This window comes from Nerophis lumbriciformis, linkage group LG22 (assembly GCF_033978685.3).
Source record: "Nerophis lumbriciformis linkage group LG22, RoL_Nlum_v2.1, whole genome shotgun sequence".
NCBI classification, from domain to species: domain Eukaryota; kingdom Metazoa; phylum Chordata; class Actinopteri; order Syngnathiformes; family Syngnathidae; genus Nerophis; species Nerophis lumbriciformis.
Genome location: NC_084569.2, coordinates 20472917 through 20496579, shown reverse-complemented (window position 1 = coordinate 20496579; position 23663 = coordinate 20472917). Strand labels below are relative to the sequence as shown.

Here is a 23663-nt window from a genome sequence, read left to right as displayed (position 1 = left end):
TTATGTTCTATATTTTCTCTTTCCAGGTCTGCTCTAGGTCGTTAATTTTTCCATCTCTGCTCTCAAGTGGTCTGTTTAGTTACATATATTTGTACCATGAATTGATTTACGTGGACCCCAACTTAAACAAGTTTAAAAACTTATTCGGGTGTTACCATTTAGTGGTCAATTGTACGGAATATGTACTGTACTGTACAATTTACTAATAAAAGTGTCAATCAATCAATCAAAAAGCTTCCTTTTAGACTCATCTGATTCAAACGACACTGAAAGTGCTCGGATTTGAGCTTTTTTCCTAGTTTTTGAGATTGTAGCCGGCTAATGGCAGTCTTTAGCGAATTGCGGCCCTTTGACCTTGTATATTTCAACAAATTTGTGCCTTGCACCGTTCAGAGATCAACTGGAGGTGTCGGTCCGTCAACTGAGATCACTTTGTGTGGCCAGAAACACTTTAAAACTGCTTTAAACTTTTGCCGTACAATCCCAGTGGAGCGTCTGGTTGCGAGGCAACCACTTTGACTTGCGGCGGGGGCTTTTAGTTTGAGGCTAACAGCTCTTCTAATTCGCTTTTTTCAGCGAATCTGTGCCTCTCACCGGACCAAGAGCAGTTTGAAGATGCCAGCTAACTCTCATGTACCTGTGATCACAATCACAGCTCAAAAAAACCTGGTAGCAAAAGCAGAGCCTTTTTCTTTGCCATATATATATATATATGTATATATATATATATATATATATATATATATATATATTTATATATATATAGGATGATACATATACTGTATATAGCAGAGCCAATGAAAGGTCCTCTATTACGCTCATAAAATCCAATAAATAAGCATTCAAAAAGCGCCCAAAATCAACATTACGACTTGAATATTCACCAAGTATTTGTGATATTGTTATTATGAGCGCTAATGTATATGATGCGAATTAAATAAAAAAGCGAATTAGAAGAGCTGTTAGCCTCAAACTAAAAGCCCCCGCCGCAAGTCAAAGTGGTTGCCTCGCAACCAGACGCTCCACTGGGATTGTACGGCAAAAGTTTAAAGCAGTTTTAAAGTGTTTCTGGCCACACAAAGTGATCTCCGTTGACGGACCGACACCTCCAGTTGATCTCTGAACGGTGCAAGGCACAAATTTGTTGAAATATACAAGGTCAAAGGGCCGCAATTCGCTAAAGACTGCCATTAGCCGGCTACAATCTCAAAAACTAGGAAAAAAGCTCAAATCCGAGCACTTTCAGTGTCGTTTGAATCAGATGAGTCTAAAAGGAAGCTTTTTGATTGATTGATTGACACTTTTATTAGTAAATAACTATTTTTTGCGGCGCCGTGATCACTAGCGTGTGTGCCTTATGTTTACATCATCGAGTGGTCTGCCGCTTCCTCGCTTCCTTTGCTCGAAAAAGCTTATCCTAGATCATATATCACGCCTCTCACCTGGACAGTAGAAGGACGAGGATGTACTCCGACAAGTTGGTACACTTTGACAGTCAATTTAGACATGAAATGGCGAGAAAGACACAAAAAGACGCTTGGTTCCACCCCCTTTGTTTCGCAAGGATTGAGTCATTTTTCATACAAAACGTGAAAATAAGATTCTATTAGTCGGTATTATAATGACAGCAGACATTGTACAGTAAGTGCTGTTTTGTTATGTTTGTTGGCTCTCATTAAGTCTGCAGTGAGTAATATTCAATGGTGTGGGGGAAAATAGTGAACGTTGTAATGTGTGTTTGATATTAATGCACCGCGTATGCTTAAAGTGAGCAAAATACGTAAATATTAATATTGTGTTTGTTACTACATTACATATATACTTACAGCATGTATATAAAACCTTAATGAAGGTGTTTGGGTGTTTTTTAGGCAGAATAGAGCGACTTCCATCTGCTCCATTATAAGCAGACTATTGATCGAATTAATGTTTAATTTTTAACAACATATACAGTACAGGCCAAAAGTTTGGACACACCTTCTCATTCAATGCATTTTCTTTATTTTCATGACTATTTACCTTGTAGATTGTCACTGAAGGCATCAAAACTATGAATGAACACATGTGGAGTTATGGACTTAACAAAAAAAGGTGAAATAACTGAAAACATATTTTACATTTTTAGTTTCTCTGATTACTGCTTTGCACACTCTTGATGAGCGTCAAGAGGTAGTCACCTGAAATGGTTTTCACTTCACAGGTGTGCTTGAAGCTCATCGAGAGAATGCCAAGAGTGTGCAAAACAGTAATCAGAGCAAAGGGTGGCTATTTTTAAATAAATTATAATACAAAACACGTTTTCAGTTATTTCACCTTTTTTTGTTAAGTACATAACTCCACATGTGTTCATTCATAGTTTTGATGCCTTCAGTGACAATCTACAATGTAAATAGTCATGAAAATAAAGAAACGCATTGAATGAGAAGGTGTGTCCAAACTTTTGGCCTGCACTGTATATTCTTGTCTTATATAAGGATTGTGAATGATAGGCAACATTCCAAAAAAAAGTGCAGTTCTCCTTGACAATACAGTTTGGTATAAACTGAAAAAAAGCAAAGCTATCAGATAGGGATGATGTTTGATAAGAAATTATCGAGTTTGAGCCTATTATCGAATCCTATTATCGAATCCTCTTATCGAACCGATTCCTTATCGATTCTCTTATCGAGTCCAGATAGGTTGTTGTATATGGAGAAAAAAAACACACAATATTTGGTTTAACAAAAGCTCACTTTTATTATATAAGAAAAAAATAAAATCTAATAAATAAATAAATATTGACTGTTACCCCCCTAAAAAAATAAAATAAAATAAATACATTTTGACTGTTGTTACCCAAAGTATATTAAGTGGGATTTTTCAGAAAAACAAATATATACAGTAACACAAAAACAACCTGTCTCTGTGATCACTATAGGTGCATAAATAATAATATAGTGTTAAATAAAATCAGTCCCTTGGGCACAAAACTTAAAATAATACAGCTCTCCAAAAAGTGCACTTCTGCTGCTATTTGACATAACTGTTTGTTATGATGCTGCGACATTTTTGCACTTTTTTTCTTTATTGAAAGAAAATTCTATGAAGAGAAAAGTTGTTTGCAAATGTGGTTACAATGCTAAAAAATGAAAAGTTAAAGCTAAAAAAAGAAATACACTTTATTGAGTTAACATTATTTCTTTATAGGGGGAACGATGTGATGTTATGAGCTAGGGAATATAACAACTACACTACCCAGCATGCAACGGGAGTGACGAGCATGCGCGGTAGCCCCGAAAAGTGTTCTTGCATGTCGTCATGCTGGCAGCTAAGAATGAGGTTATGAGCACGCTGTGAAAGTAAACGTCAAGAACTCAGCCAACACGCCTCGTCTGCATTATTTATAATTAGACAGACAACACATGTACAGTGTGATTTTGTTTTGTTTACAAGGAAAGTAAAACAAAAGTTAAAAAAGGGAGATATATGTTGTATATATATGTATGTGCTGCGGTTGCTTTAAGAACGTTGCGACAGCTGCCGTAAAGGAGGTGCGTTGCTAGCCTGGTTGCTATGTTTCCGGTTGGTCATAAAAGTGTTGGTCATGTGTTTGTACCCTGCTCAAATCTCTCAGTAAAGTTATTCATTGGATTTTACCTTTTGTTTTGAACTTTATTACACCTTGGAGAGCTTTTTCCGGTCCATTGTTTTTCCTGCTTTCTCTATCTGCGCCTAATGACTGAGCGACGTGACGTCATTTCTTGTGATGTCTCAAGGGGCATTTCTGGTCGGGACGGGATTCATTCCGAGGGATTCGAATAAAGAACCAACTCTTTTTCTTTACTATAGTGGTCTCGATAACGGGTACCGGTTCTCAAAAAGGGATTCGAGTCCGAGGACTCGCTTCTTTTCTTATCGAACAACCGGGAAAACCGGTTTCGAGTATCATCCCTACTATCAGGATAAATGTTGACATAAAACGGACGGCCCTACAGGCCAACTAAAATTTGCATCGCGATCGTTTTTAACTTATTTAGGCTAAATAATTATTTGTTTAAGGGGTTATCCGGCTTAATGTAGACATAGCTTAAGTTAGCGTTTACATTTTCTTTCCACAGAGTTTGGTGACTGTAAATAGAAATGCATTTGCTGTATTATTTACATTTAAGATATCATTTGTTAACAAATGATATCTTAAAAAAGCTATGTCTACATTAAGGCGGATAACCCCTTAAACGAATAATCATTTAGCCTAAGCCCCGTTTTAGCTACACTAAACCATCGTTTAAGGTTCCCCTCCTTGGATATTTTTTTTACACGGGTAAGTGCGCTGTCTATTTCTTGAGTCTTCGGCTCTTAGCTTTGTATGGACTCACTGATCGTTTACAAACTGAGTTCGGAGAAGAAGTGATGCCAGAAAGACCGCGCCCCACACAGGAAGTGACATCAGAAAGAACGCGCCACAGCCAGCTTCATAACAACCCGTTCGGTAACTCGGCGGCAACCACTAGAAAGATGGAGGCGAGTCATCCAGACATGCCCGTGTTTCTCCTTCTTGAACATGTACAGACGCTTGTGGAAATCACACATGAATACCTTAAGAGAAGGAAACGGCCGATTGCAGCTATTTGGGATACAACACTTTTCAGACGGCAATATAGCAATGTTGAGCGACGGTTTTGGATAAGCCCTGGAAGATCGGCAGCCTGGTGGGATATTTGTGTCACCGATTGTGTTGTGTCAGAGGAATGGCAAGAGAACTTTCGAATTTCCAGGTCAGCTGTGATTCTACTTCGCGAAAAACGTTGTCCATTTGTCGAAGGAGAGACAACGACAATGCGGGCTCCCGTGGACAAGGGAAGACTACGAAAAATAGCAAATGCATTTGGACTGGCAAAGCAGACTGTCAGTTATTGTCCACGATTACTCAATGTCTAGTTTTGTACTCCATAACTATTGTGAAGCCATGAAGTGGTTGCGGCCGTCAAGTACGACCGCCAACTTCAGCCTACAAGCACAGTGTCCTGTTGTTGGTTGTTGTAAAATGTTCTTTATCACATTGTTTACTTTTACACATCCTTTAAAGATGTGATTCATGTATGATGGCTCAGGTGTGATTCACTACAATAGTCTAACAGCTGCTGATGGTGAGGCAAGCAAGGTTTACTGTTAAAAGAAATGTGGCAATAGTCTACACTGAAACACAGGGTAAGAATACAGTTCCAGGTCAGAGGTGACTAGGACGCACGCATTTTTTTTGCGCATGCGTAGTAGGTCTCGTTGCGCCGGCGGACCACTGTGTGTGTGTGGACAAGGATAAGGTTAGGTGGGATTTACCCTGGATAACCTTAGCTACTAGGCAAGTCTGCTGCTCTCTGCACTGTGTGCTGACTAACCAAATAAGTTTGTTGCTCAAACTTCACACCTTAATTCTAAAACGATAAACGTAGCCAATGTTTTCAGGAACACATTAGACATCAGAAGTGTTATCGTCTTGTATCGCATTAAAACAAATTGTCCAATGTATTTGTGGCGGCCCTTAATTGACTTAAAGCGCCCCGCCACAACAATATGGAAGTATAGGAAACACTGCGGAGCATCGATTTGAGTAGAATTATCATGCCTGACTTTGACCATAAACAGGGATTTTGTTTACAGTAATGGAAGTTTCCGCTTAAATGATATCTTGAGGCGATGCTGATAAGGATTTACGAGAACGGGGGTCTGAAACGCAAGGCCCTTAGTCATGTCTGTTTCTATGATCAAGGCATAAAAATAGAAGCCGGAGAAGTGCTTGTAATCGATGAGCGATGGCTGGACATACAATTGTGTGAAAGCTCCAAGTGGAAGTACAGCCGAACAGTTATTTCATCAGGAACCACCACTGGCTGCTGTCCCTGAGCCTATTAAAAAAAGAAGTTGTTTAAAAGAGGAGTGGAAGTCTGCCAGTGAGCTACTCCTCTGGACCATCTGCTCACCTCATCCAAGATTTGAACCATCTTGGCTGCAGTGACCTGCTTAGATTAGATGACTGCAGCTCACTAAGTAAAGAAGCAAAAACCACTTTGCTTGTCTATTTCTGCCAAAATGAAAGCACCTATAAATGGTATTGAGCATTTTTTTTGACAGCTGTGAATTTTTTCTTTTGATTTTGCTTCCTATATTTGGATATTTAGAACTGGATCAATGGTTCGAGTGGTGCCGTTTCCCAGGTGCCAATGCCCTATATTCCTAATTATGTAATCATGTCCCCAAACCAAACCGTGCTCACATGCAGTTCTTTCTGCCCTTATGTGGGGCAGCAAATTAGATCATGCCTCAAATAAAGCTCACACAATTAGAAATTGGCGGCTATGTGTACATATAGTTGTGGTCAAAAGTTTACATACACACATAAAGAACATAATGTCATGGATGTCTTGAGTTTCCAATAATTTCTACAACTCTTATTTGTTTGTGATAGAGTGATTGGAGCACATACTTGTTGGTCACAAAAAACCTTCATGAAGTTTGGTTCTTTTATGAATTTATTATGGGTCTACTGAAAATGTGACCAAATCTGCTGGGTCAAAAGTATACATACAGCAATGTTAATATTTGGTTACATGTCCCTTGGCAAGTTTCACTGCAATAAGGCGCTTTTGGTAGCCATCCACAAGCTTCTGGCAAGCTTCAGGTTGAATTTTTGACCACTCCTCTTGACAAAATTGGTGCAGTTCAGCTAAATGTGTTGGTTTTCTGACATGGACTTTTTTCTTCAGCATTGTCCACACGTTTAAGTCAACACTTTGGGAAGGCCATTCTAAAATCTGAATTCTAGCCTGATTTAGCCATTCCTTTACCACTTTTGACGTGTGTTTGGGGTCATTGTCCTGTTGGAACACCCAACTGCGCCCAAGACCCAACCTCCGGGCTGATGATTTTAGGTTGTCTTGAAGAATTTGGAGGTAATCCTCCTTTCTCATTGTCCCATTTACTCTCTGTAAAGCACCAGTTCCATTGGCAGCAAAACAGGCCCAGAGCATAATACTACCACCACCATGCTTGACGGTAGGAATGGTGTTCCTGGGATTAAAGAGCTCACCTTTTCTCCTCCAAACATATTGCTGGGTATTGTGGGCAAACAGCTCAATTGTTGTTTTATCTGACATCACATGGACAAAGATAAGACATTCTGGAGGAAAGTTCTGTAACTAAATATTACCATTGCTGTATTATAGAGGTTTATTTGAAATAGGGACAGATACAAAAACATAGACATCTGAAACAGTTATCCAATGTATGCATCATAGTGTTTGTAGCCAAAGCTAATTTACAACACTTGTCCCCAACAACAACAACACAGATCCAACATTATTAAAATAGGAAAATAAAAAATAGAATGAGTCGATAATAATGATAATAGTAATAATATAGACAAAGTGCAAACTACAGTTAAAAGCCAATAGTAATAATAACACAGACAAAGTGCAGACTAGATAACAACCAATTAGTAAAAAATAGTAAAAAGTATACAGGGGAACACGATTGTTGCTCAACTAGCCATAACTTTGCTTGTTTTTTGAAAGTGACAAGTGCAGGTATACTTTTCAAAGTGTCCGGTAAAGAGTTGTGGTCCTTTTATTGAAAAGGCAGTTTGGGCAAAAGATGTCCTACGAAATGGAACACAACAGTTGCCTTTTGACATTGCTTGGGTGGTAGATCTGGTACCTTTTTGCAGTCTTGTAATTGCCTTGTAGAGCAATTAGGGAGCAGAATTATCCAACCATTTAAAAACCAGTTTGACTGTGTGTAACAAAATGAAATTGGTAAAAGTTAAAATATTGTATTTGGTTAATATTTGGCAATGATGGATATGTATGTGTACTTTTGGCCCAGCAGATTTGGTCACATTTTCAGTAGACCCATAATACATTCATAAAAGAACCAAATTTCATGAATATTTTTTTGTGACCAACAAGTATGTGCTCCAATCACTCTATCACAAAAAAATAAGAGTTGTAGAAATTAATTGGAAACTCAAGACAGCCATGACATTATGTTCTTTCCACGTGTAAGTAAACTTTTGACCATGACTGTATATGCACGGAGAATAGGGCTGAATGATATCAGTCTGATAGCAGCAAAAAAACAGGTATCGGATTATACCGGCATGCATCTAAAACGTCCGATAAAAGAACTCAGCTGTTCTTTCCCAGCTAATGCCTCTTCTTGCTGGCTTAGAAAGATAACAAGTTGTCTTTATTCGAGAGCCTTTTAAATCTTTACTTCAAAACACTAAAAAAAAACCTGAACACACAGAAATAAAATATGTCAGTATAACTTTTCATGACATACAAAATAACTTTTTTGAGACATTACAAAATTAAAGAAATGCATCAAAATAAAGGTGCCAGCTTGATGCTAATATACCGTATAAGCCGCACCCACTAAATGTATAAGAATACAATATTAGTCCATATATTAGCCACACCAAAGTATGACCCACAGATATATATGTTGTGAAATTAATGATTTACACAGAAAGATTTTGTACATTAGGTTGATTGGCAACACTAAATTGGCCCTAGTGTTTGAATGTGAGTGTGAATGTTGTCTGTCTATCTGTGTTGGCCCTGTGATGAGGTGGCGACTTGTCCAGGGTGTACCCCGCCTTCCGCCCGATTGTAGCTGAGATAGGCTCCAGCACCCCCGCGACCCCGAAGGGAATAAGCAGTAGAAAATGGATGGATGGATTTTGTACATGATTATTTACATACCTTAATTGTTTTCAATCAGTGATCAAACGCAACATAAGTCATCGTAGCTGTGACGATCTGTCACTTCACTTCTGTTTGTGTTTCCTTGTTTTGTGTTTTTTTTTTCTGGCCAGCGCTCCTATTTGATTTCAATTTCCTGCATGTCTCCTCTGAGCGCACGTTTTCCTCACCTGTCCCTGATTGGCAGCCCGGCACACCTGGTTGCAGTTGCCAATCAGGCTGCTATTTATGTCTGCCTCGCCTGTTCCCCAGGGCTCGAAGGATTGACTGTGTTAAGAACTTTACATGCACGACTGCTTCCTTCTCTGTTTTGAGAAATTAAAAGACTCTTACCTGATCTTCACTCTCCTGGTTGGTGCCTCTTGGGGTCACTTCTACTGCAGCCATGCGAGTTCGCAACAGTAGCATCGTAGCTGAGTGATTGATCGAAACTTTTATTAGTAGATTGCACAGTACAGTACATATTCCGTACAATTGACCACTAAATGGTAACACCCGAATAAGTTTTTCAACTTGTTTAAGTCGGGGTACACGTTAATCAATTCATGTGGAAGCTCACTCTCCAATCAGCTTAACCGACTCAATAACTCCACGGGTGACGTTTTGGTGAATTTACTGAGAAATGTGTGAAACTGAAACAACACAAAGAATGCTATAGTAAGTTAATAATACCAATACAGACACTCATAGATGTGTTAGCATGTTAGCTAATGCTAACGGCACTTACCTTAATTACATTACCATAGCACGGACAAATACGCATGAAAACACTCCTACAGGACGGTTTAGTAACTATGAATTGTTTTAGTGAAATTGTAAATCTTACAAACTTTGCTTGGAGTGATGAATGAAGAATCCTTTCGAGCTGAAACAATATGGACGGTTATTTGCTTTCGGTTCGAGGCAAAACAGGAAGTACATTTTGAACTCGCAGCACCTGCAGTGAGCAAACTCGTCCAAAAGGTGGCGCCACAGCACAAACAATAACGCATCATTTCAGTCTTCTGATTGGGTTTAATGGAAACTATTGACCACAAAACGTAATGGCAATTAGCTGAAAAAAAAAAAAATCCATAAATTAGCTGCACCGTTTTATAAGCTGCATGGTCCAAGTGTAGGGAAAATAGTAGCGACTTATAGTCCGGAATTTATGGTACATTGGATTCACCATATAAAAGATGCTAATAATTTAGTAGGAATGCTGAAAAAAAATTGATTCTCACCCGAATCGCGATTCTTATTTATTGCATTTCTAAATTAATTTATAATTCTAAAGAATCTTTTTTTTTTAAAGGATACTTTTTTTTTTTACTGCCAATACGGTTTTAGGACATATCCGTAACATACTGTATGTCAGCAGTCAAGTGTAGCTTTTGTAACATGTAACCTGTTTTGAAAGGTTTTATTATTATTTTTGTACCAAAGAATCGGTTTAGATCCTGTTGAATCGAGAATCAAATTTTGAATCGAATCATCACCCCAAGAATTGGATCAAATTGTGTGTTGATGTAAGATTTGCATCCCCAATAAATAGGGTTTTACGGTATAGCGTGGGGGTCAGCAACCCGTGGTTCTCGAGCCGCATGAGGCTCTTTAGCACCGCCATAGTGGCTCCCTGGAGCTTTTTCAAAAATGGAAAAAGAAGGGGGGAAAATTGTTGTTTTAATAATGTTTGTGTAGGAGGACAAACATCACACACACCTTCCTAATTGTTAGAAAGCCCACTGTTTAATATGTTTGTATTTATGCTTTCCTGATGACAGTATTTGGCCTGCATCGTTTTGTCCTACTAATTTTGGCAGTCCTTGAACTCACCATAGTACAACTTTCTCCGTTGATGCCACAGAAAGACGTGTTTTATGCCACTCCTTCTTTGTCTCGTTTTGTCCACCAAACGTTTTATGCTGTGCGTGAATGCACAAAGGTGAGCTTTGTTGTTGTTATTTACTTGCGTGGAGTGCTAATAATCCATGCGCACATGCTATTTAGGCTAGTTGTGTGTACATATAGTATCATTATGCCTCATTTGTAGGTATATTTGAGTTCATTTAATTTCCTTTACTTATGTCCTATGGGTATTTAATTTATATTTGCATGTCTCATGACACATTATATGTATGTAATATTGTCTGTATTTCTGATTGTGTGCCCTGTTGTTCCAGACCACAGAAAACGTTACCCAGCTTGCAAAGATTGTAATAAATCCAATAGAAGAAGACAGCATGTCCTTTCCTTTAATTTGGGCATACACATCTATACCTTTGGCAGTTTTAAGCCTTTAATTTCCAGGAGTTACCTAACCCTTTGAGACACCTACTTAATGTTTTGCCTTCATTACACTTACATAAGGCTTTTAACTTTTTGCGCCTCCAGACAAATTTGTTTTTTTGTATTTTTGGTCCAATATGTCTCTTTCAACATGTTGGGGTGCCGACCCCTGGTATAGAGGTACTAATGAAATACCACGGTACTAATGAATTAAAAAGGTACTATACTGCCTTTGAAAAATACCAGTACTTTTTTTTTTTTTCATGCACCGGCTGATGGCACGACAAGGCGCATGTCACGAGTCAACATAAACACATGCACAGAGCACTTGCAAGCAGAAAGTGTGGAGACAAAAGATGGTCTTTAAAACTAATGATAAAGGTGGCACTATAAACACTTTAAAACATAGCCAGCTAACAGCTCGCTAGTAGCTAGCGAATAGTTCGAAGTACACCTGCAGTGAGCGAACTTGTCCGAAAGATGGAGCCATAGCACAAACAATAACACACCTTTTTGGTGTCTGTCGGTGTTTATATTAAAAGTATTTGTTGAATACAAAAAAATATGGCCGTTTTAGAAGAAAAATACATGAATTAGGCGCACTGTTTTTTAAGCCGCAGGGTTCAAAGCTTGGGAAAAAAGTAATGTTGAATTACCTCCTGGGGTGTGTTTTGTCACACACTCTTCTTTGTTATTTTTCCATTTGTGACCATTTCAGGTTACTTACTAGCATTTCTGAAGTAGTTCATGGCTTACACAGGAGAATGGGCTCCTTCAGGGAGTATGGACCGGAATAGACACATTTGAAAGACATCTGAGCACAAAGCAAATACAAAGTTCAGCAGAGTGAAAGACAGAAGTGGTTCTGATGTGACGATATTGAGAATCTAAAGACTGTTCGAAAGAAAGGTGGATGTGGGATGAAACACTGAGGATTTAAAAGCATGTGGATTTGGAATGTACATATATAAGGGAGGATTGTGTAAGCGGTATGCTTTTCCAAGCCGTTCAATCGGCAAGTGGGCAATTTCTCTCATGATGCAACAGGCAGCTAATCCTCTATTTATGCAAACACTTGACTGCTATTCAAATGACATGCAGATGGAACACAGAGGTTGTCTTTCGCCCATAAGAGTGTCACCACGAGAAATGTCGTACGGGAGACAATGTGTTCTCAGTTTTGGAATTACTGTGAATCCTTTGCTCCGTGGCCTGAGGGGCTATTGGCAGAAGAGCATGTACAGCATATAGCAGACACAGCTTGATGACCTCATTGTATTTGCAGGAAGGGGGGAGAGGGGAGGGATGAATGAGTATAGATCAGGGGTGTCGAACTCATTTCAGATGGGAGGCCACATGGAGAAAAAGCTACTCCCAAGTGGGCCGAACTGTCCAAATCACGGCACGACAACTTAAAAATAAAGAGAACTTCAGATTGTTTTCTTTGTTTAAAAATAGAACAAGCACATTCTGAAAATGCACAAATCATAATGTTGTTTTTTTTACACTCATTCAGGGATTTAATGCAACTTTATATGAAAGTCCTTTTGAAATGAAGTGATAAAATATGCATAATCCCCAAAGTAATATGTTTGCCTTGTGTTGTATTTTCTCTACAGAGAGCTGAGATCCTGTGAGAGCATGAAGATAAGCTGTGGCTCTCCTCACTGCAGCCCGACAAGACATGACGTAACACGGGTGACCTGCTAATCAAACATGATAGCCATAAAGCTGTGACTGACATTGAAAAGCCTACACCCCTTCTGTACCCTACACGGACCCCTAACCTCCTCTGTCAGCGGCCTTACCTGACACCGTTGCTGAATTCTTTTTCACCGACAAACACAGCCTCCTTTGTGCCTGCCCTTGCATTTCTCTTCTGGATTGAAAAGCATCCCCTCGTTCATCTTCATCATGCAGAGTCTTTCCACCACATCAGGTTTCATTGCTATTATTTCCTCCCTCCTAATTGCCAGCCGCTTTCCCGGTGTGGTCAACGGGGACTGCTGGCTCATTGAGGGGGACAAAGGTTACGTGTGGTTGGCTATCTGCAGTCAGAACCAACCACCGTACGAGACAATCCCACAACACATCAACAACACTGTCCATGACTTGAGACTCAATGAGAACAAACTTAAAGCTGTGTCCCTAAACTCCATGTACCGATTCACCAACCTCACAGATCTCAATCTGACCAAGAATGAAATCAGCTACATCGAAGATGGTGCCTTTTCGGGACAAGCTAACCTACAGGTGACACAAACCATAAAGCTGCAGTGTATTCAGATATATTTTGGTTCTAATGTTCTCTTTATACATGGTTTTGTGTTTTCTTAGGTCCTACAGCTGGGCTACAACAAACTAACCAACCTGACAGAGGGTATGATGAGGGGGCTCAGCCGAATGCAATGTCTATTCCTCCAGCATAATCTGATTGAGGTTATCGCCAGCAATGCATTCTGGGAGTGCCCCAGCCTTAGCAGCATTGATCTGTCATCCAACAAACTTGGCCGGATTGATCCCTCGACATTCACAGTTCTAAATCACCTAATGGTTTGTGAACTAGCAGCAAATCCTTTCCATTGTGGCTGTGATCTTTACAGTTTCCTTATCTGGCTGGAATCCTTCAACAACGTTACGCACACCTACGATCGTCTTCAGTGCGAGACACCCCGGGAGATGTTCGGCTTTCCCCTGCTGAGCCCCATTGCTTCCGGTCATGCCGCTCGAAATGCCAAAAACATCTTGTTCTCCCACTGCAGAGACGGAGTGATGATTCCTGGAATGACATCCCTCCCGCCAGACCTGGATGGTCCTTCTGGGATGGGTCCAGATATGTACGGTGGTGTGGGTCCTTACCACCAGCCAAACACCTCCACAGGGATAGAAAACAACTTCATTCCAAGCATCAAGCTCCATCAGGTGTCTTTGTCATCAGCGTCGCTTCTCGTCCAGATTCCAAGGCCCTTCAGCAAAATGTATATTCTAACACAGTACAACCACACGTACGTGTCAGATGTTATGACGCTAAAGAACAACAAGGAAAAAATCACCCTCAGCAAGCTCAAACCACACACCAATTACACCTTCTGTGTCGCATCCATCCGTAACTCTCAAAGATATAACCACACCTGCCTCACGTTTTCCACTCGCTCCGAGAACATACTCCCCACACCTTCCACCACTACACACTACATCATGACAATAGTGGGCTGCCTATTTGGCATGCTCATTGTTTTGGGCTTTGTCTATTACTGTTTACGAAAGAAACGTATGCATGATGAGAAGAAGAAGGTTATCTGTGTCAAGAAAACTATTCTGGAGATGCGCTACGGACCTCAGGTGGCAGCAGCAGTTGCAAATGATCCAGCAGCAGTCCACAAGCTGCAGGAACACTCCAGAGAGCACCACCAATATCATCACCACCATGGGGGAAAGCTACCCATGTCTACATCCTCGAGCACTGGAATGCTTCACTCAGCTAACACCAGTTCCTCAAGACTGTCGTCTATCCCCCAAGTGGAAAAGATGGCCACGGCTTTCTCAGAGGCCATGGGAAGTAAAGGGAACTACATGGATATCAGAAGTGGGGGGGCAGGGATGGAGAGGCTCGGAGGAGACAGTGGGCATGGAGTGATGAGAGGGGATGATTTAAGGGAGGATGATGGAACTGATGTTGGAGAAGACTCTGAGGACGACGGGCATGGCTCAGCATCAGAGATCTCGACCATTGCAATGGAGGTGGACAAAGTCAACCAGATTATTAACAACTGCATTGATGCACTGAAGCTAGATGCAGCAGCTGTTGCAGCTTCAGGCTCCTCTCCAAATCCTACACCTTCCTCCAACCCTACCTCCCCACCCCCTAACAGCTCATCCGCCCTTACCCGTGGCTTGATTACTCTTTCACAAGGGATGACGGACTCATGCCAAGGTAACAAAATCCCACTTCCACCCCCTCTCCCTGCCTTGAATACCCCACTTTCTGAGCGCCCAGGGATCAGCGGTGGTGGCTTCGTCGTCACCCCTCCCTACAGACCGCCACCACCGGCAAACGCTGTACGCCCCATTCAGCGCCAAATGAGTGCGGATGCAGCTGTGGTGATTGTGAACGCCGTCAAGAAACAGACCAGCACCAACTCTTGTGGCTCTGTAGGCCGGGACAGGGAGCGTGGAGGAGCTCGTGTCTATAGTCTAGATGTTCCAGAGCCAAGGAGTCCAGATGCCTGTAATCAACAACAATACTCAGACCGGGCCAGTCCTGTGGGCTGTGGGGAGCCCCTGGAAAGACTGCCGTTAGTGGGGAGTATGAGCTGCACTGGAGGGGGTGGCGGTGGTTGCGACAGTGGTGGTGTTGGTGCCCAACATCAGGAAAACCAAAATGCTCATCATTATCATCAACAGCAACAGCAGTTGGATGTGCAGCAGGACTACCACTGCTCAGAGCACCGCCACTCTGTCCCAGCTCTCTACTACGACGGCTCCCACCAGGGGTCCCCAGCCCAGAGGGTTTCCTTCCTAAAGCCGCTATCACGCTCCCGTAGAGATGCAGCATCTTACTCCCAGCTTTCGCCGGCTCGCCACCATTCTAGTTACTCCGGCTACTCCTCCAGTCCTGAGTACTCCTCGGAGAGCACACTGAGGATCTGGGAGCGCTTCCGTCCTTACCGTAAAGGCCAGCGTGATGAGGCTTGTTACGTAACGGCCGGGAACGCCCTTCGGAAGAAGGTGCAATTTGCTAAAGGCGAGGACCTGCATGACATCCTGGATTACTGGAAGGGTGTATCGGCACAGCAAAAGCTTTGACTGGGGGACCAGTATTAAGCATTGTTTGTTTACTTCTGGTTCTACTCTGCCATTTGTAGGATGGAGAACCTTCTTAAAGGTAGAGAGAAGAAAAATCTTGGACACTACTTTGCCTTTTCGTTTTTTTGGCATGCTCTGTGTATAGGATATTGTGCTTCGAGCACAGACTGTGCAACTGTGCCTGGGACACCTGGGATATAACTCACAATGGCTTTTTTATTTTACAATTCATTGTAGCACCGTTTATAGAACATTTTACATTTTCAGGTTTTGTTGATCTCACAAATAGCAAAAGTTAACAGTTTAATAATATTTGCGTGGCCACGTTTTGGGATCTTTTAGACCATACTCGCTCAGTGCCATGTGTTTTAATCTTTGGGAAATCACCGGTGTTAAATTAGAAGAACTCATCACTGGAGCTGGGAGGTATACATAATGCAGCACGTGGATATATTTAGACCCGAGTGGAAGTTACTCTGTTGGAGGTGACCACATGCTGAACTGTTGACAGAGATGTCAAATACAGGCTGGACGTACCAGATGGGGCAGAGACATTTGCATTTCAACAGCTAATGCCACACACGGAGAAGTAAATACATCAATTGTGGCCATGATAAAAGGAAATCTGCGGTTTAACGTCAGTATGAAAGATTGACATCAGTGCGTAGCATTTTTTTTTTTTTCTTAATTATTATGTCAACAAGTGATGCAAATGGGATTTTGTGAGAATCCGTGGAAGATCATACAGCAGGAGAAGACAAGTAACAGTACATTCCAAATCATTTAACATTTAAATGTAATAACACAGGGGTAAAAAACCCTTTTAATATTACTGCCAACATCTCTTTTCAGTTATCTTCTAATGTCAATTGACTCAATTATCCATCTCGTGACAGGCATGTTCGCTTATGGTTTATAACCGTGTGTGTGTGTTCAGTACACAGTGGTCAGTGTAAGTGGGTGTTGGCATGCCTTGTCAGATTATATTGTCTGCGCCCAAATTGATTTTAATTCATACTTGTGAATATATATGGATGTCTGGCTGTGTATAACTAATGTCACATGACTAAACATGTGGATGAATGCACAAATAACAACAGTTATTTCTCAGACATACTGTACATGGTGACACTCAGCTATTCTTAAGCTGCACAGTGCCTCTTGCTACTGTTTGAGCACCATTATCCAATTGTTGTTGGCCTTTTGCAAAGATCCGCCCAAACCGCTGTGAAACATGACCATTCTTGGTCGTTTAACTGCTACCGTAAAATGTGAAAAACTCAAGTGATCCTTGCCTCATATTTCTATTTAGGGCTAAACTCCACAGAAAACTGCTTAGAGACATTCAAGGTGTTTTTATTGTTTATTGTCTTGTACATATGAGTTGTAAGGGAAAGAAAGCTTGGGAAGCTTTAACCGTAAGCATATCTGCCACATAAAGCAAAAACATACATATATATTTTTTCTATTTCTTTCCCTCAAGTCATCTTTCCTTAAGCTGTTCTCAGAAGAATTAAGTAGGATTTTGTACAAAAAGTAATTAACTATGAAAAAAGACTAAAGAAGTACTATTGGATTTCCTGGAACAAGGGCATTGGAAACAAATCAAATTAAACTTTTGTTTTTCTTAATTTGTATGTTGAGAAGAACAATGCTGCATTTAGGGGTTCCAGTTGGACTAAGAGTGGGCTAACGGTTCTATGTTTTTAAAAGATAGGCTGGGCCATTGAAAGTATAACATAGGGATGATATGCATTTCCCGATTAATCATTTAACAAATCAACAATTGAATGTTGGGATGTGGCTTATTATAGTTGCGCTTATTGACGTGCTGCAAAGTTGCAGTTAGGTTAATGTTCTCAGGTTGACGCAGACGTGTTGGCAGAATTCACCATCCTGTCATACCACATGGCTCGTTAGAGATGGCATTGCAATTATAATAAAATGTACCCAATTTTCCAGACTATAAGGCGCACTTAAAATATATTTTTTTCTCAAAACTTGACAGTGCGCCTTATAACTCGGTGCGCCTAATGTATGCAATAATTCTGATTTTGCTTACCGACCTCGAAGCTATTTTATTTGGTACATGGTGAAATGATAAGTGTGACCAGTAGATGGCAGTCAAACATAAGAGATACGTGTAAACTGCAATATGACTCAAGTAAACAACACCAACATTGTATATGTTCCATTGAAAATATAGAACATTACACACGGAGCTCAAAAATCTATCAAAATGTTTTAGTACGACTTTGGTAAGCTATGAATCCCGCACCGCTTGATGGATTGTACTGTGCTCAACATACAGGTATTATTATGGTGTGTGTATAAGGTAAGACATATTTGGCGTTTTGTTTCGCAATATTGTGCAAAAGCAACTTTTCTTACCTTCTGGCACCTGATGATCTGTATTTGGGATCTGAGTCCTGTAAAATTGCGCGCGTCCGCCTTTGTAGTCCGTGTCGACTACGTAGTCAATAAGCTTTTTCTTATGACTTAATCTTCTTGTTATGGGACATTCATCCTCCGCTGTTGCCATTTCTAATATAAAGTAGTGTAAAGTTCTTACTTATATCTGCCATGAAAGCGCTAAAACATACCTGTGTAGTGAGTTTACATTATTCACCCAAGGAACTTTAGTTATTAGAGAGTTCCGGTCAGAGGTTTTTTCATGGGACACATTTCCAGCGGATGAGGAGATGCTGCTCCGTTATTGATTTAAGTAAAGTATGAATGTCATTAAAACAGTTAGCTCCATCCTTTGACACTTCTTCCACCCCCGTCCTTGCACGCTACACCGCTACAACAAAGATGACACTCCCGAAGGTGAGCCACGTATATAAGACCGCCCACAATACGGCACATCCTGAAGCAACTGTCAGAAACATAATCTATGCAACATTTTGACCAAAGAACCACTGCTACATGTTATGTAGACCACAAGGAAGTGTTTTCAATTCATAAAAAAATAATAATGATATGATAATCCGGTGCGCCTTATATATGAAAAACGATCGAAAATAGACCATTCATTGGCAGTGCACTTTATAATCCAGTGTGCCCTATGGTCCGGAAAATACGGTACAGTGGTACTTAAAGGTCCGACAAAGACCAAATCGTAAAAAGCATTAGAAATTATTTAAATACAATTAATCGGTTGCAGACACTCATAGATAATGCACAAAATGGCGAAGGAGGAGGAGAGAGGTAAACCACGCGGGCACCGCCTTTTTACTTTATATTCAATAGTGTTTTTCACCTTATTCATCAGAGTACTCGCACTTGCAACTTTCATGCGTCCCATGGTGGGTTGTCACAGTTGCATTCAGGGCTGCCCCACCCTAAACTCTAGCCCCTTTTTGTACGAAGAAGCGCATATAAAATGGCAATTAACGAATGACAGGGCGCGTCATATGAAATATGAATTCATGCTCCGTCGCTGATAAGAATACAGGTGAAACTCAAACAATTTGAATATCGCGCGCAAGTTTGTTCACGTCAGCAATCCAACGTCAAATGTGAAACTAATGTGATATAAACTCACCACATGCAAAGTGAGACGTGTCAAGCCTTTATTTGTTATCATTTTGATGATCATGGCATACATATTATCTGAGACTTAATTCAATTTATTTCAATTCATTTTCGTAAAATCAAAATGTAATCAAAAGAAGGCTTGACAAATGAAGAGTTGCATGTTATGATCCTTTATGATGTATTAGTTTCACCTTGTAAATCGAATTGCTGGAATAAACAAACTTAAAAAAATATATTATTTATTTATTTGTTTCACCTGTATTATGGCAAATTTCCCTACTTAGTACTTCTGGCTCCTGTGGCATGCAGTTTTAGTGCCGGCCTTGTCAAGGTAAAGGGTACCGGGTTCAAGTCCCAGTCATAATTAACTTCTAAAGGGCTTAGTGGCCACATGCGTGGACAGCACCTTTTAGCTCTTATTTCCAAAATTGTGTACACTACTGAATTGGGGTCTTATGGCCGCTTATGTGGACACTTATACTGCCATCTGGTGGTGTCAGAAGAGTATATCATACAATGGAATTTGGAAAAAAAAGTGTATGAATTAGCATGTCACTAAACATGAAGTACATGTTTGTTACTTATGGACTAAGTACATCATATAAAAAGATGATTCTTATTTTTTTTAAATTCTAATTAGGGTCCAATAAGCCCAAATAGCAAAGAGAAATTAAAAAAAGCATGTAAACAAACAGCTTGGGCCTTAAGAGGTTAAGATAGAAGTGTTTAAAAAAATATATTTTTTTAATTATGTTAAAATTGTTATTTTTCACAAAAGCAATTTTTTTAACTATTTATTTCCCATTTATTCATTTTTGAACAAAACATGCATCACATTAAATTTAGGTTTCATTTAAAAAAAAGTATAAAAATGGTTTCGCATGAATAAAAAAGTTTGAACACATTTTGTAATGCGGAGGGGCTCCAAATAATTTAGCCTGGGACTACCCTGGTTTGGGCACTCAAGTCCACAAAATGATAAGCTATATAGCCATCTTTGCATTGACATTTTAACATTGCCAGCAAACATAGAACACTAGGGTCCAAACTTGTGATTTACATAACTGAGGCGTTCCTCAAGGCATCCCTTAAAGTCCTCTCATTTTGGCAGTTACGCTTCTTTTTTTATTACTTATGTAACAAAGGTGTTGCAGTAGCTTGTTTTCGTCAGATGCAGTCAGTAGCCACTTGTTCATCTGTTTTAGTTATACTGGTGGTGATCCTCAAGGTTCCATCTGGTGGCGCCTGCGAGTTCAGTTAAAAAAAAACATGTGAGAAACTCACATTTTTGCAGCATCTTAGACTAGCTTTTTTTGCACGGCACTCCTTTAACTCTGAAAAAATAAATAGACTAAAATCAAATGTCTACTACGGTTGTACGGTATACCGGTATTAGTATAGTACCGCGATACCAATGAATCATATTCGGTACTATACCGCCTCTGAAAAGTACCGGTCTGCCGTCGTCGTCACGTCGTGTCATTGCTGGTTTACGAGCAGAGGAGCATGTTCGGCAGCGCACAATCACGGAGTACTTACAAACAGACACAGTGTGTGGACAGAAAAGGGGGAACGGACGCATTTTGGCTTAAAAATTAAAGATAAAGGTGAAGTTATAACACTGAAACGCCCTCAGGAAGAGGTGCTTTAAGACATGGCTAGCTAGCTAGCTAGCGGCTAAAGTCCAGCCGCAGTCTGGAGTGTTTTAGCTACTTCTAAATCACTAATCCTCGCCTCCATGGCGACAAATAAAGTAAGTTAATTAAAAGTATCATTCCTGCAGGACGAGGAATAGCTAAACATGCTTCACTACACACCGTAGCTCACCGGCGTCAAAATGTAAACAAACGCCATTGGTGGATCTACACTTAACATCCACTGTAATGATACCAAGTACAGGAGCGTATCTAGTCGATACTACTATGATTACGTCAATATTTTCTGGCATCATAACATCTTCTTTCGTTTAAAAAAAATTTATATTATGTTTATAAACTCTGGAAATATGTCCCTGGACACATGAGGACTTTGAATATGACCAATGCATGATCCCGTAACGACTTGGTATCGGATTGATACCCAAATTTGTGGTATCATCAAAAACTAATGTAAAACATCCAAACAAGAGAAGAATAAGTGATTATTACATTTTAACAGAAGTGTAGATAGAACATGTTAAAAGAGAAAGTAAGCGGATATCAACAGTAAATGAACAAATAGATTAATAATTCATTTTCTACTGCTTGTCCTTAATAATGTTGACAAAATAATAGAATGATAAATGACACAATATGTTACTGCATATGTCAGCAGCAAAATTAGGAGCCTTTGTTTGTTTACTTACTACTAAAAGACAAGTTGTCTTGTATGTTCACTATTTTATTTTAGGACAAACTTGCAATAAGAAACATATGTTTAATGTACAATAAGATTTTTTGTTAAAATAAAGCCAATAATGACATTTTTTGTGGTCCCCTTTATTTAGAAAAGTACAGAAAAGTATCGAAAAGTATGGAAATAATTTTGGTACCGGTACCAAAATATTGGTATCGGGACAACACTAATGTCTACTGTAGAGGACGCTTTTGATTGATCGATTGATACTTTTATTAGTAGATTGCACAGTACGGTGCATATTCCGTACAATTGACCACTAAATGGTAACACCCGAATAAGTTTTTCAACTTGTTTAAGTCGGGGTCCACGTTAATCAATTCATGGTGGTTCTCAGGAGTATACAAAATAAAAATAACAATGACGGGAGAACCCGGCCTCACAGTCCTTAGCTTTCTGGAAAATTGACCCCTTAAACAGCTTAGTTGTATATCCCTTCACTACAAGGATATTATTGACACAAGTATATATTTTTCAAATGCTTTGTATTTTACTAACTTTTTGTACGATTTTCGACAGCATTCTTCTGAGAACACCTTGCTTTGTTTGGTTTCTTTGACTCCCTGTGACCTCAAACAGGATTTTGTTTATGTTCCACATTTCGGTCTTGAAAATGACAAAGTTGCGAATGAGATTAAACCCTCCAAGGTTCCAAATGTGGTGCTTGTGGCTCTGGAAACAACTGCTGGAGGGTTTTTTTCTCTGGGAAAATGTTCTTCGAACTGGGATCATCTTAAAAGGTTGCCAGTCTACTGTGATTGAAGCCCATGTTCACCACTTCATCTGACATGATTTCCTTCTTTGCCAAAACAAGTTCACACAAGACAAGAAGTGGTGGACGTTCATTGCAGCTGTCACTAAATAAAATGATGAAAAATGTATTTTATGGTCAAGGTCGCCCTGTATAGGACCCTGCGACCCATTGGTGGCCGAAGAGGCCCATGTAATTTTACCACAAACTTATTCCTAGCCCCTTCCTGTTTTGTCACTGATATCAAAATAACAGCACATCCTTGATCAATAATTTAAACATCATTTGTGAAAAAAATGTGTTCAGAGTTCAATCGAAAAGTTTTTATTGATGGAATTGTATAAAAAGAGACGTGTTTAAGTGCTCTCCTGCTCAGTACTTTCAAATTTAATTTGAACATTTGACAGAAGCCGGGTGACCTTTTTACTTTAAATTATGGCGTTAAAAGCCTTGAAGTCTCTTGGGGAAAAAAAACTGTGTTTTTATTCAAATGAGACCTATATTGCCGACACTGACATAACTGAAAACCTGCTGGCACAAGCGAGCTGTGGAAATAGGAATGGATTTAAAAAAAATGTAGTTTGTTGGTGCACTAAATGAAACAGTAATGCAAGTAGTTGCTGTTTGAAAACATTAATTTGCTTTGGAACGTTTATTTATGGTTTTTGTTGTTCATCATTTACAATATGAAAGCTAAACTACATAAAACAGTAATGCAAGCAGTTGCTGATTGAGATTTTTAATAGTTATTAAATCACTTTGGAACATTTTATTTTTGTTTTTTCCATCATTTCAATCATATTTACACCATGAAAGCTAAACCAAACAAAAATAATGTTGTCAATTGCTGAGTGAGAACATGAATGGCCTTTAAAATACTCACTTGGGAACATTGTATTTATGTTTTTTTTTTTTCATTTTTTTTTTTCATCATTTTAATATGGAAATAGAATTGTCTCACATCAACTTATATATATCAATATGATATTAATATATATGCATATATTAATACATATACAAATACAAATGTGATATACAAATAAATAGATAATTTGTATAAATAAATGCGTATTTGTAAATATATTTTTGAGATTTGAAAATAAATACAAATAAAATGTATAAATATAAAAATGTGACATACAAATAAATCAAGAATTTGTATAAAT

General features: G+C 39.5%; 1 protein-coding gene across 2 annotated transcripts in view; it reads left to right on the top strand.

Moving 5' to 3' along the window:
* Nucleotides 1-23448, top strand: part of elfn2b (extracellular leucine-rich repeat and fibronectin type III domain containing 2b) — a 267994-nt gene extending 244546 nt beyond the window's left edge. For both annotated transcript variants that reach the window (XM_061974087.1, XM_061974088.1), the window contains 2 exons: nt 12626-13259; nt 13344-23448. In XM_061974087.1, coding sequence (XP_061830071.1) covers nt 12921-13259; nt 13344-15812 — 2808 coding nt within the window. In that variant the 5' untranslated portion in view covers nt 12626-12920 and the 3' untranslated portion in view covers nt 15813-23448. The remainder of the gene's footprint in view (nt 1-12625; nt 13260-13343) is intronic.
* The last annotated feature ends 215 nt before the right edge of the window (nt 23449-23663 follow it).